Below are 14,180 nucleotides of genomic sequence, written 5' to 3'. Positions count from 1 at the left end.
CCCAGTAAACCAATCCTGTAAGGTGTTCGATTATGTCAAGGAGGTATCTGTGACTGTGCTTCCTATTTATTATATATCTGAATATATGTGTAGCACACACAAATGTGCGTATACTATGTCTACAGATGCTACTATATATGCAGGCATACATGCGCATGTACTTTGCTGTACACGTATATGCATACTTATCTACCTGTGTAACCACTCATCTGTTTTTTGGTTGTTACTGCTGTTGTTGCCAGGTATGGACACTTCTATGGCTTTTGTTTTAAAAAAACAAAACCAGTTGCCATTGAGTTGATTCTGTGCTCCATAGAGTTTTTAATGGCTGTGGGGTTTTGCTGGGCCTTTCTTCTGAGGCACCTTTGGGTGGATTCGCATCAGCAAGCTTTTGGTTAGTAGAATGAGCACTTAACTGTTTGCACCACCCAGACTCCTTATGACACTTGTTACACAGTGTCAAGTTACATTTTAGAAAAACTGTGTCAATTTATAGTATGTTCAACTCCATTTAAATGACTGTTTCTTCCCCAAACCTGTTACTATCCAGTTGACTGTGACTTACAGCAACCGTACAGGACAGAGTAGAACAGCTCCCATAGGGTTTCTAAGGCTGTCATCGTCACAGAAGCAGACTGCCACATCTTTGTACTGCAGAGCGGCTGGTGGGTTTGAACTGCTGTCCTTTTTAGTAGGCAGGTGCTTAACCATCATGCCACAGGGCCCCCTTCCTGGTTCCTTATCACCCCACAAACATTGGTTTTATCTTTACTCATTTTTATACTCTGTTTATTTTGATGTGGGTTCTAGTATAACCAAGTGTTTTATTAAAAACGTAGAGTCTAAATTATTCTGTTTTTCATCTCTTCCCTGTTTTTCTGATATCTCTTGGGGATGGATGCAAGGAAAGGATGAGGAATTCCCAATTGTTCACCTTGTGCCTGCTTAGCAGTCATGGTAAAAAGTTTAGTGCAAAGACTATTGAAATTATTGCCTTAGATAATTCATTACATAGATAACTGAAGCTTCAGTAATTAATTTTCCGAATAACCTTTTGTCTTGCCTAGATTGAGTTGCTGCTGCACCGTGACTTATTTAAGGAAGCCCTGGAGGTGGCTGGCGCCGGGGTTGAATTGTTCAGAGACTCTGTGACAATGTGGCAGATGAAGCTACAGGTGCTGATTGAATCAAAGAGCAGCGACATAGCCGTGCTGTTGGAAGAAGCCTTTGCACACCTGAAGCCCCAGGTCTGGGAGTTGTGTCTTTTGTATTTCATCCCATTTATTTATTTGAACATTTTATTGTGGTTTGGGTGAAAGTTTACAGGGCACATTAGTTTTCCGTTCAACAGTTTATATGCATTTTGTTTCATGACATTAATTGTAGTCCGCTCAGTGTGAGAGCTCTCTATCTACTTTTCCGCTGAGTTCCCTGTTTGCGTTTGCCCATATTTCTTGCCCCTTCCTGCCTTCTGAACTTTGCTTTTGGGCTAGTACTGCCCTTTTGGTCTTGTGTGGGTGATTGTTCTGAGCAGCATGTTGTGCACAGGTATTATTGTTCACTTTATCGGCCTGTCTATTGTTTGGCTGAAAGGTGATCTCAGAGTGGATTCAGTCCCAGGTTTGCAGGGTGTCTAGGAGCCCTAGTCTCGGGGGTTCCACTAGTTTCTATCAGACCAGTAAGTCTGGTCTTTTTTATGAATTCTAATTTAGTTCTACATTTTTCTCCCACTCTGTCCAGGACTTTTCTACTGTGATCCTGGCCAGAGCGGGTGGTAGTAGTTGCCGGGCACCATGTAGTTCTTCTCTTCTCAGGCTAGTGGAGGCTGTGGTTTGTGCGGTCCATATATTTCATTCTGTTTAGGAATCCTTTTAAGACTTCAGCCAAAGCTAATTTAGAGTGTACTTATCTGACAAGAGCTGACCCTGGAGTGGAATTTTTATCAAATGGTGAGGTCAGTTACACACAGAAGAATTAACTTCCATTTAAAGCTTATTCTCATTCTTTATTTGAAAATTGACTGTATTAGATAAAATTTCATATTCTATTTAGATATTTTACAAGTGAGAAATATTAATAGAATTTATTCTCACATGCCTCCAAAGCCTCCAGCTCTTAAACACACATATATTTCTAAATCTTTAAGTTACAGCTTTGCAATATTTTTGTATTAGTAGATGAAGTGGGAAACAACTATTTTACTGTTCATTTGTGTGTGTCTCTGGGACATGAGTGAAGATCAGATAGACACCTCAGCCTACATTAGTACTTGTGGGTTTTAGACAGCGGAGACCTGCCTGTGGGTTTGACTAGCTGTGGGCTATTAATTTTTTAATTAAATAAAAGATAATTGATATTAATAACTATAGGCAGTATTCCCCAACAGAAGGGAACTAGAACTAACAAGAGAGTATTGCTCTGGGTGACTTGGTAGGAAGGCTGTCAGTGTTCTGGCATGCCATTCCAGTCCTGGGTTGCCCAGAAGGCAAACTCAGATTGAATCCGTATATATATATATATTTTTAATTTTATTTGTTTTGTTGTTGAGAACTTAGTAAAACATATACCAATTTAACCGTTTCTACACGTACAATTTAGTGACATTGATTATGTTCTTTGAGTTGTGCAAACATTCTCACCCTCGTTTTCTGAGTTGTTCTTCCCACATTCGCATACACTGGCTGCTCCCTAAGGTTATTATCTAATCTTTCAAGTTGCTGTTGTCAATTTGACCCATATAGATAGTTTTTAAAAGAGCATAACGCTCAAGGCAGACTTTTTTTTTTTTTAACTTTTATTGAGCTTCAAGTGAACGTTTACAAATCAAGTCAGACTGTCACATATATGTTTGCATACACCTGACTCCATACTCCCACTTGCTCTCCCCCTAATGAGTCAGCCCTTCCAGTCTCTCCTTTCGTGACAATTTTGCCAGCTTCCAACTCTCTCCATCCTCCCATCCCCCCTCCAGACAGGAGATGCCAACACAGTCTCAAGTGTCCACCTGATACAAATAGCTCACTCTTCATCAGCATCTCTCTCCTACCCACTGTCCAGTCCCTTCCATGTCTGATGAGTTGTCTTCGGGAATGGTTCCTGTCCTGGGCCAGCAGAAGGTTTGGGGACCATGACTGCTGAGATTCCTCTAGTCTCAGTCAGACCATTAAGTATGGTCTTTTTGTGAGAATTTGGGGTCTGCATCCCACTGATCTCCTGCTCCCTCAGGGGTTCTCTGTTGTGCTCCCTGTCAGGGCAGTCATCGGTTGTGGCCGGGCACCATCTAGTTCTTCTGTTCTCAGGATGATGTAAGTCTCTGGTTCCTGTGGTCCTTTCTGTCTCTTGGGCTCATAGTTATCATGTGACCTTGGTGTTCTTCATTCTCCTTTGATCCAGGTGGGTTGAGACCAACTGATGCATCTTAGATGGCCGCTGGTTAGCATTTAGGACCCCAGACGCCACATTTCAAAGTGGGATGCAGAATGTTTTCATAATAGAATTATTTTGTCAAGGCAGACATTTTTTGCTAGTTAAGCTACACTATTGTTCTGTTTTCAGAAGACTTCAGGAGATATTTTCAGTTTAAGGTTTAAAGTTATCTCAGGGCAATCGTTTCTGGGGTTCATCCACCCTCCATGGCTCCAGAAAGCCTGGAGTCCATGAGAATTTGAAATGGAATGAATCCATACTTTGTATATTATCTAGGAAGTATCCTGTGGTTTATCCTATAGTGGTTAGTTTTCAGAGCACAGTGTTAAGTTATTTTCTAAATTGTTTATTGTGAGCAGGTTTGTCTACCATTGTGGATTTCCTGGGCAGAGTGGAGTGAAGGTGCTAAAGGCCAAGAAGACACTGAAGCAGTCTTTAAGGTATAGGCCCCATGCGAAGTCTTGCTGTGTTTGGGGAATGAATATGGACACTGATTGGGAGGTTTGGGGTTTTTTCAGCGCCATTAATTGGGTGCCCTGGGTGGTTCTGGGAAAATTTGTTTTCATATCTGTAAGTTTCCTTAGACAGCTTATTTCTTTTTTCTTCTAAATTGTAGAAAGCTACCCTAGCTGTCACAGGTGCTGACTCAGCAACCCTAAAGGATAAGTACCTGGATTGGGCTTATCGAAGTGGTGGCTACAAAAAGGCAAGAGCAGTGTTTAAAAGGTACTCGTGATCTTTCATACCTGCTAGTGGTCTCTCCTTCCCGTGCTCGGCTCCTCATACCCAGATTTTATGTACCACAAATAATATCTGAGGAAGTAATCCGGAAGCTTTTTAAAAAAAAGTAACATTTCTTTTCCCTCTTTTGAACAGTAACAGTTCATGCCTATTGTGGAAAATACAAAATAAATAAAGATAACTAATAATTCATTTTAATCCCATCATCAAGAAAAAAACCACTGTTGATGTATCATTTTAAAATTTATTTTTTACATAGTTAAGATTATACTTACTATAATCCCAGTTTTGTATACAACTTTTTTAAAATTGTGCTTTAAGTGAAAGTTTACAAATCAAGTCAGTCTCTCATACAAAAACTAAACATACCTTGCTATGTACTCCTAGTTGCTGTCCTCCTAAGGTGACAGCACACTCCTCCTCTACCCTGCACGCCCTGTGTCCATTCAGCCAGCTTCTGTCCGCCTCTGCCTTCTCATCTTGCCTGCAGACAGGAGTTGCCCACATAGTCTCATGTGTCTACTTGAGTCAAGAAGCTCACTCCTTACCAGCATCATTTTTTGTCGTATAGTCCAGTTCAATCCCTGTCCGAAGAGTTGGCTCCAGGAATGGCTACAGTCTTGGGCTAACAGAGGGTCCGGGGACCATGACCTCTGGGGACCCTCTAGTCTCAGACCATTAAGTCTGGTCTTTTTACCAGAATTTAAGGCCTGCATCCCACTGTTTTCCTGCTCCATCAGGGATTCTCTGTTGTGTTCCCTGCCAGGGCAGTCATCGGTGCTAGCAGGGTACCATCTTGTTCTTCCGGTCCCAGGCTGATGGAGTCTCTGGTTTATATGGCCTTCTCTGTCTCCTGAGCTGTGTACAACTTTCACTGATGAGCACTAGACTGGGCATTTTCCCCCAGCAGTAAAAACTTTTCATGAGCACAATGTATGAAAAACAGCTGTGAGGCATCATCCCGTGGGTGTGCTGTGATTTATTTGGCCACAGCAATACTGCTTTGATGATGTCTGAATATTTCCTTAGAATGTACTCTTAGAAATGGAATTACTGGTCTTATTCTAAAAGACCTTGAGATGTTGTAGAGAGAACTTAAACCTCTAAAAGTGACAAAGAAGAAAACAAGAAGAAGACTTGGTAGGAAAAAATGTTCAGTGGTAGTTGAGAGTAAGTCCTTACAGATGTAAGGCATTGAGAGTAATGGGTGGTCAGGTTGAACTCCTGCACTGAACGTGGCCAAGTCTTTATTAAACCACGTGTTGTGGAGGCGCTGGCAGAGGTATTTTGTATTGATGAGGTACAAGCCTTTTTGTTACTGTGGGAAGATAACCCTGCCTCTCCCGCCTCCCCCCCATTTCCTTTTTAGTTTACAGGAGAGCCGACCATTTTCAGTTGACTTTTTCAGGAAAATGATCCAGTTTGAAAAGGAGCAAGTAAGTGTTCTATTTATTTCTTGTCTGGGAGGATGGTTTTGTGGTATCCGTTAGCGTTTGGTTATTTAAAAAGCTGTTATTATAACAGCATAAATTTCTGGTCTCCTGGTCCAACCCATTTTTTATAGACTTGGCTTAAGAATCGTAATCAAGCAAAAAAGAGAAAGTACGTGTCTGGGAAATAGAAAACTCAGATGTTACCGCTTAGATGCAGCCGTTGCTGCCTCGCTGGGTGAGGTACCACTTCCCTGCCTCTATAGCACTCTGCATGCCTCTTGTACTAGGTTGTGAGGTAGACAGCAGAATTTATAAGTAAGGAAAATTAAATCAGGAGTCTCAATTAGAAAGTAATACACAAAAATCCAAGTATATCTGTGATCCCATCACATAAATACAACCAACCATATTTATTTTGTAAACATGTTTTGTTCTACATGGTTGCTGTCTTTTTATTGGTGGTTGTATTACTCTTAAACCATAATTTTTTTTTTTTTTTAACTTTTCCTTTACGTATAGGTTGGTTCCAGTTTTTTGATATTGATTGAAAATAGCCTTTTCTTTATATGGCTTTCTTTTTTCTTTCAAATTATTTTTCTTGAGATAAATTTCTAGGACTAGAGATACTAGTTCATTTTTTTATGGTTTTTTATGGTTCTTTATATATTGTTGGAAACCCAGGTGGCAAATGAGATTCTGCATGGACTGGACTTTGCATAGTGCTGCGCAGGTTATGAGCCCTCAGTAAATGTGATTCTGTTTCTCATGGATGTGTAAAACTCAAAGTTAGATTAACTTCCTACAAAATGATACAGTCCCAGTTAAGAGAAATTTGAATGACTATATGAAAGGATTTTTTAACTGAAGATGTTAATCTGCTTTGAAAATGAAACAAAAAGGAATGCATTTAAATGGAAGTAGCTGTAATAAATTAACATTTATTGATTATAAAGTTAGTGCCAGCTACTCTCCAAGGTGCTTAATTAGCATTTTAAATTTGATCCTCACAATTGTTCTAAGAGGTATTATTATCTGTATTGTACAGGTGAGAAACTTGTAAGGTTAGAGTTGGTTAAAAGAAAACTTGTCAAAGGTCATATTATTAGTATTTATTAATACTTTGCCTTGATATAAGAAGTGCCTTGATATAGAAGGTTGTAAGGTAGACATAACTAGTATGTGTCAGAGAGCAGTACTCAAAAGGAAGAAATCCTTGGCCATAGGGAGAACCTTCTCCTTTATTTTCTTTATTTAAATCTTACTCATCCATCAGGGCTCTCAAATATGTTATCTGTGAAGCTGCCCGGGTTCCCCCACTGAGAACTGGTTATAACAACCATATGTGATGGAGCAGAACTGTCCCATAGGGTTTCCTAGTCTATAATCTTTACAGGAGCAGATCGCCAGGTCTTTTCTCCCTCAGAGAGCTCTGGTGGGGCAGCAGCTCTGAACTGCTGAGTTTTTGGTTAACAGCTGAGCCCTTAACGGTTGCACCACGAGGGCTCCTTGCATGGTACCATGGCAGAGTGCTTTTATCACTGATTAGCATTTGCTTCACTTTGGTGATTGGTAGAACTAGTTGTTTGTGTTTGGAAAAGAGCCAGGCTTCGTTTAACTTAACTACCCCACCCTTAAGTACCTAACAAATAGTAACTGCTTAATAATAATGTTAAAGTGAGTTTGAGCCATTATAAATTAGATTTATTTTTCTTTATTGTGCCTTAAGTGAAAGTTTACAAATCAAGTCAGTTTCTCATACAAAAACTTATACATACCTTGCTGTGTATTCCTAGCTGCTTTCTCCTTAATGAGACAGCACCCTCCTCCTCTCCACCCTGTATTCCCCGTGTCGGTTCTACCAGCTGCTATCCCACTCTGTCTTCTCATCTTGCCTCCAGACAGGAGTGCCCACATAGTCTTATGTGTCTATTTGAGCCAAGAAGCTCACTCCTTACCAGTATCATTTTCTATCTTATGGTCCAGTCCAATCCCTGTCTGAAGAATTGGCTTTGGGAATGGTTCCAGCCTTGGGCTAACAAAGGGTCTGGGGACCGTGACGTCCGGGGTCCTTCTAGTCTCAGTCAGACCATTAAGTCTAGTCTTTTTACCAGAATTTGAGGTCTGCATCTCTTGTACTCCTGCTCCATCAGGGATTCTCTGTTGTTTTCCCTGTCAGGGCAGTCATCAGTGGTAGCCAGGCACCATCTAGTTCTTCCGGTCTCAGGCTGATGTAGTCTCTGGCCTATGTGGCCCTTTCTGTCTCTTGGGCTCATCTTTATCTTATGTCTTTGTTGTTCTTTATTCTCCTTTGCTCCAGGTGGGTTGAGGCCAATTGATGCATCTTAGATGGCTGCCTGCTAGCATTTAAGACCCCAGATGGCACTCACCAAAGTGAGATGCAGAGCGTTTTCTTAATACGTTTTGTTATAAGCACACTTCTCGAAGCCAGCTCAGTGGATGTGCTTGTGTGTGTTCATGGTGTATTCTCTGGTCACCACCTTGATAGCAGAATGGCCCTTCTTCTTGCCTCCTTCTTCGTAGGAGCCACTGTGCTGAGACCAGATTGGAAAACTCAGTAATGTTTTGTAGTTTTCAGTGTACAAGCCTTGTGCCTTCTTGGTTTAATTTATTCCTAAGTATTTTATTTTTTAAAGTTTTATTCCTTTTGTTCGTCTTTTTTAAAAAAACTTTTATTGTGCTTTAAGTGAAAGTTTACAAATCAAGTCAGTCTTTCATACAAAAATTTATATATACCTTGCTATATACTCCTAGTTGCTCTTCCCCCTAATGAGACAGCACATTCCTTTTTTCCACTCTCTGTTTTTGTGTTTGTTCGGCCAGCTTTTGACCCCCTCTGCCTTCTCATCTATCTAGACAGGAGCTGCCCACGTAGTCTCATGTCTCTACTTGATCCATGAAGCTCATTCCTCACCAGTATCATTTTCTATCCCATAGTCCAGTCCAATCCTTGTCTGAAGAGTTGGCTTTGGGAATGGTTCCTGTCTTGGGCTAACAGAACGTCTGGGGACCATGACCTCTGGGACCCTTCTAGTCTCAATCAGACCATTAAGTCTGGTCTTTTTACAAGAATTTGAGGTCTGCATCCCACTGCTCTCCTGCTCCCTCAGGGGTTCCCTGTTGTGTTCCTTGTCAGGGCAGTTATTGGTTGTAGCCAGGCACCATCTAGTTCTTCTGGTCTCAGGCTGTTGTAGTCTCTAGTTTATGTGGCCCTTTCTATAAATTATATTTTTGAGATAAGATTGTCTATTATTTCTGTTAGGAATCCTGCAAGATGGTGAACTTAAGAGAATATTATGAGAGAGCGTTAAGGGAGTTTGGATCTGCAGATTCTGGTAAGTAAACTTCAGTTATAGACATGTGGGTCTATCTGCATGTGCTGTCTGTGAACTATCAGTATGGTTAGAAAGTGTTTCTTAAGTGTTTTTGAGTCATGACCCTCTTTGAGAATAAAATTATATATTCTTCTCCTGCCCCCTTCCTCATTTTGTTTAAAAACACTTGCACACAATTTTGCTTATAATTTCAGGGATTCACAGGCCTGAGGGTCTATGGGTCTTATATTAAGAACTCTGGATTAGAGAAAGATTTGCTTGGTTTGGGTCTCTAAAAGTGACATTTGGAAGGGGTGAGTTACGGTGTTTTTTTGCAAATAACGCATGCGTTATATGTAGTTTTGCCAGCCGCACAGCCCTCTCCTTCCGGACATTATTTTCGTAAGCATGGTATAACAGTTTTTTTTTCACATGTTACTAACTTCAACTGACATGAAAAAGACATAATTAAACAATGAAATAAGGAGACCTAACATAACCTAATGGTTTCACTTAGGACGATCTGATAAGGTTTTTGCATTCAACTGTTGAGCTAATAATGTGTTGTAGTTATTAAATTAAAAGAAACGCGGTTTTGATTGTTTATTTTCTGATTACTGTAGGACTACCAAACTCAATCCATGACTTCCTGACCATGGCTTTATACCTTTATTATATAATTATGATTAAAAGTAACATTTTCATAAGCAGAAGATTAGGAACCCTGGTGGTGCAGTGGTTAAAGCACTCAGCTGCTAACCAAAAGGTTGGTGGTTTGAACCCACCAGCTGCTCCACAGGAGAAAGATGTGGCAGTCTGCTTCCGTAAAAATTTACAGCCTTTGAAACCCTCTGGGGCAGCTCTACTCTGTCCTATAGGGTCGCTATGAGTTGGAATTGACCTATTGGCCATGGGTTTGGATTTTTGGTTAAGCAAGCAGATTAAAGAAAGTGAACAGAACAAAAGAAAATGAACAGAATGATACGATTTACCTATAATACGGGAGGGCGGGTAAGTGAGGCCAGAATTCATTTCTGGAAATATCAGGGTATATGTGCGGTATATGCACGGGCAGAACTGTTTTACATAATCATTTCACACGTAATTTGTGAAAAAATACGGTAATAAGGACAACTGAGTTTTTAGTGTAGGTCAGAACCAAAAAGATATGGGGATTCCAGGAAAGGGTGAAAGTGAGATACACATTCGCACCAATTGTGGTCTGTCACCACATTACATTCGTTTGTTGGACTTGTAAGATGTACCTCTGGGCATAGGTATGTCATGTAGAATCTGGGGCTTTATATTTGAACACAAAAACACTGACATGTATAGTTACCAGCCTCATATAAAAAAAAAATTAGTTTGTACATGGTTTCACTGACCTTTTCCTGGTGAAATGAATGAAAGCTGCATTTTTGCTGCCCTCAGCAAGTTTTATTAGCAAGTTTTAAAGTTAGAGTGAATTCATTTGGGTCAGTTTCACCTTGAAAGAGACTTAGTAAAATCTTCCCTCTAAAATATTTAGTTTTTTTGACTTTAAGAAATAACATAGGCTGCCATGATTAAAGTGAAGGTTTTCGACTGTTATTTAAAATTTGTTTTGATATACCTTGGTGTAAAGAATCCGGGTGCGAAAGGTACTGTCTTATATAGGATTCTAGGGAAATAACAGCGAGAAGTTAAATTTCTTGGAAATCTTGAGTTGAATCAATACTAAATAGTTAAATTTACCTGATAAAGCCCTGCCAGTTGTCTGATCGTATGTTGACAGTAATTTTTTTGACTCTTTTCAAGATCTTTGGATGGATTACATCAAAGAGGAATTGAATCACCCTCTTGGTAGACCTGAGAACTGTGGACAGATCTATTGGCGAGCCATGAAGATGTTGCAGGGAGAATCAGCAGAGGCGTTTGTAGCTAAACATACCATGTATCAGGCTGGCCAGCTGTGAAAAGAGGAAGAACACAGCCCACTTTGTGAAAAAGTATTGTAAGCCCTCTGGGCAGACTGTCAGTTTGTAATTTGCTTAGAGATGGCTAATGGGATTTTGAGACATAATTTAATTTTGCGTTGATGTGTTAATCTTTAATTCCAAAAAAGAGAATGAACTGTTTAGTAGCAGAAAGCTACTTGTTGAGGCTGAACCTGCTTCAGGTTCTAAATGTTTTCCAAAATATATGGAAATCATACAAGTGAGTTTAATTTATTATACCCCACTCCCTGGTCAGTTAAAATGGAGGAGGAAGCCCAGTTCCGCATGTTTATTTTCTCTTTGTTATAAAAGTATATATAGTACGCATTTGTTATAGGAAATATGGGAGAAAATAAACACATCCTGTAATGCCGTCATCTGGAATTAAATTTAATAATTTGATTTCCCTTATCAGAATTGGATTGATGCTCATTCATTCATGCAAGGAATATTTGAGCTCCCACCATGTCAGGAGAGAAGGAAGGCCTTTTGGGATGGAGGTATAGGAGTTGAAGGAACAGAGCTGGGTGTCCCAAGAGCTGGTTGAAGCAGTAGAGAAGGAGATGCTGGGTACTGAGGAAAAGTTGTCCTTTAAGGAGGTTATAACATTATAAATTGTCTTCTGTCCCTGGGGCCAATGAGCAGAGAAGTGTTGGCACTGGGGAGGCCCAGGAACAGAGAAGGGCCAGGGGAGGAAGTAGATGAGAGCAGCACAGAAGGGCTTCAGAAGTGTGGTGTGAAAGGGTGGCTGGGAGGAGAAGACATTCTGGGAACAGGGGAGGAAATTATTAGAATTTTATATCCTTTAAGCAGGCCTTTGAACTGGTTCGTTCTTCTTCGAACCCCTGCTGAGAATTTGTACTTTAACCACAGATTTGCTGAATCAGAATCTATACTTTAAATAGTATTATATAATAAATTTTGAGAACCACTGCTGTACCAGTGGGGCGCTGGTGGTGGAGTGGTTAAGAGCCAGGCTACTAACCAAAAGGTCAGCAGTTTGAATCCAGCTGCTCTTTGGAAACCCTATGGGGCAGTTCTCTGTCCTGTATGGTTGCTTTGAGTCAGAATATGAGCTGGAATCATCTCCGCAGCAGCGGGTTTGGTTTTTTGGCCTGGCTTTACCAGTGGTTCTCAGAATTGGTCCCTAACCAGCAGTATTAGCCTCCTCTGGGAACTTGTTAGAGATGCACATTCTCAGCAGGGGTTCCAAGGGAATGAAGCCCTGCCTTTCCCTTCATCTCATGATGTCACTGAGAGAAGCATTCAGTGCAATTTTATGTTCATGTCCAACTTAATATTGTTATTTTTCCGTGTCATTAAATAGCCTTAAAAACATTTAATGGATTACTAACACTCCATTGTATAAATGAGCCATTACTTATTTTACTAATCTCTTGTGGTTGGACCTTGTCATTTCTAATTTTTCTGTCTTAAAACACTGTAGTAAAAGAGTCTTGTAAACCTTTATTTACATTCCTGGTTATTTCCTTAAGGAGATTAATATTTGCCAGTGGAATTACTGGATAAAAGGATATAACTAAAAGAATCTTGGTATGTGTTGTCACCTTGGTTCTTGGAAGCATTGCATTAGAGTGACAACATCTTTACCTGCACTGGCTGTTATGTTTATTTTCACCATTTGAATAGGTAAAAAGTGACATATCGTTGTTTTAATTTGCAGTTTGTTGCTACTAGTGAGGAAACCCTGGTGGCGTAGTGGTTAAGAGTTACGGCTGCTAACCAAAAGGTTGGCAGTTCGAATCCACTAGGCACTCCTTGGAAACCCTATGGGGCAGCTCTGTTCTGTCCTGTAGGGTTGCTATGAGTTGGAATCGACTTGATGGCAATGGGTTGCTATTAGTGAAGTTAATTTTTTTTTTATGTTTCTCCTGTCTTTTCATGTTCTTTGACCACTTTTTGAACTATTCTTTTTTTCTTACTAATATACAAGAAATGATTCTTTATATAAAGAGTATTAATCTTTTGTCCCTGGTTTGTTGCAAATAATTTACCCCCAGCTTTTTTTTTTAATGATGTTTTTTGACATTCAGAGGTATTTTTGGTGATTTGTATTGTTTTTAAAATACTTTGAAAGCCCTTTCCCTTGTTGAGGTCAACCGATTTCCTCTCCCCCAGCAGTTAACTAATTTTTTGTGCACCATTTATGGCCGTTACTCTTCTCTCTACTGATTTTGTGATGCTACCTTTATTATATATTAAATTTTCATGAGTATCAGAGTCTGATTTGGGCATTTTTATTTTGAGCTTTTGTGCTCTAAGTTGTTTGCTTGTCATTTGTCTTAAGAAAAATTTCCTCTTTCCCCCTCTGACTTAAGTCTTGGAAAGTGTAACATTCTACGTGGTGTTTTTATTTTGGGAGAGAGAGACTTTTTGCATGAAAGGGAAGAGAGTAAAGGGGGCTGTGGCTGGCTGGTGTCGGCAAGGCCCTGAAGGTGGGTCATGTCTACGGTTCCCACCATTGCAGGGGATGAAATGCATCTGGCTAGTTCATGGAGCGCTGCACGCTTATAGATAGTAGCCCCTAGCTATGTGTGGTGACTTAAGTTAAAATTTATTTAAAAATTCAGCTTCTCAGTCACACTGGCCACATCTCCAGTGCTTGGTAACCACGTGGCTAGTGGCCACCATGTAGTATAGCACAGGTGACAGGACATCTATTTCCACCATCGAAGAAGGTTTAGTTGGACATTGCTAACCTAGAGCCATCAGACTTGGGGACACTGACCAGGTCAGCAGAACACAGCACATTAATTGGTCACATTCATTTCCCTGTAGGAAAGGCTACAGAGAGAATAGAAACCAACACCGAATAGTAAGTGTCAACCGTTAAACTTTTTCAAATGCCTTATTTACAAACAATACACTCTTCAGGGAGGTAAGGAATAGGCTAATTTAAGTTCCCAAAAGGTGTGGTAAGGTTGCTTGGTGAGCCAAGAGTCCCAACTTCCAGCTTCTCTGATACTTAAATGTTAACATGTGGTCATCACCTTGAGCAGGTGTGTTAGTAGAGCATAGACAGTGTAGGGAGGCAGGTTTTAGAGTACTAGACTAGCCGTATCTACAGCTCAAGCCTGCCTATCATAGAGCGCCTTCTTATGACCTCGAAGGCAAAATGGGAATAACTGTGTTGTAGAGCGCCAGGCTTTCAGCATGTAAAGATAGCTGAGCAACGGGGCGGGGGTCAGACTACCCTCACATCACACGTTTAGAGCAATGACTGTCAATAACCTTGTCCAGCGCATAGCAGG

General features: G+C 40.4%; 1 protein-coding gene across 1 annotated transcript in view; it reads left to right on the top strand.

Annotated features, from left to right (window-relative positions):
• UTP6 (UTP6 small subunit processome component) overlaps window positions 1-13,138 on the top strand; it is a 32,935-nt gene extending 19,797 nt beyond the window's left edge. The window contains exons 14-19 of the mRNA XM_049859667.1: window positions 1,068-1,247; window positions 3,786-3,866; window positions 4,043-4,152; window positions 5,537-5,603; window positions 8,881-8,953; window positions 10,730-13,138. Coding sequence (XP_049715624.1) covers window positions 1,068-1,247; window positions 3,786-3,866; window positions 4,043-4,152; window positions 5,537-5,603; window positions 8,881-8,953; window positions 10,730-10,887 — 669 coding nt within the window. The 3' untranslated portion in view covers window positions 10,888-13,138. The remainder of the gene's footprint in view (window positions 1-1,067; window positions 1,248-3,785; window positions 3,867-4,042; window positions 4,153-5,536; window positions 5,604-8,880; window positions 8,954-10,729) is intronic.
• Window positions 13,139-14,180: the final 1,042 nt, after the last annotated feature.

Source organism: Elephas maximus, chromosome 19 (genome assembly GCF_024166365.1).
Source record: "Elephas maximus indicus isolate mEleMax1 chromosome 19, mEleMax1 primary haplotype, whole genome shotgun sequence".
Classification (NCBI taxonomy): Eukaryota; Metazoa; Chordata; class Mammalia; order Proboscidea; family Elephantidae; genus Elephas; species Elephas maximus.
This window is presented reverse-complemented; position numbering and strand designations above follow the sequence as displayed.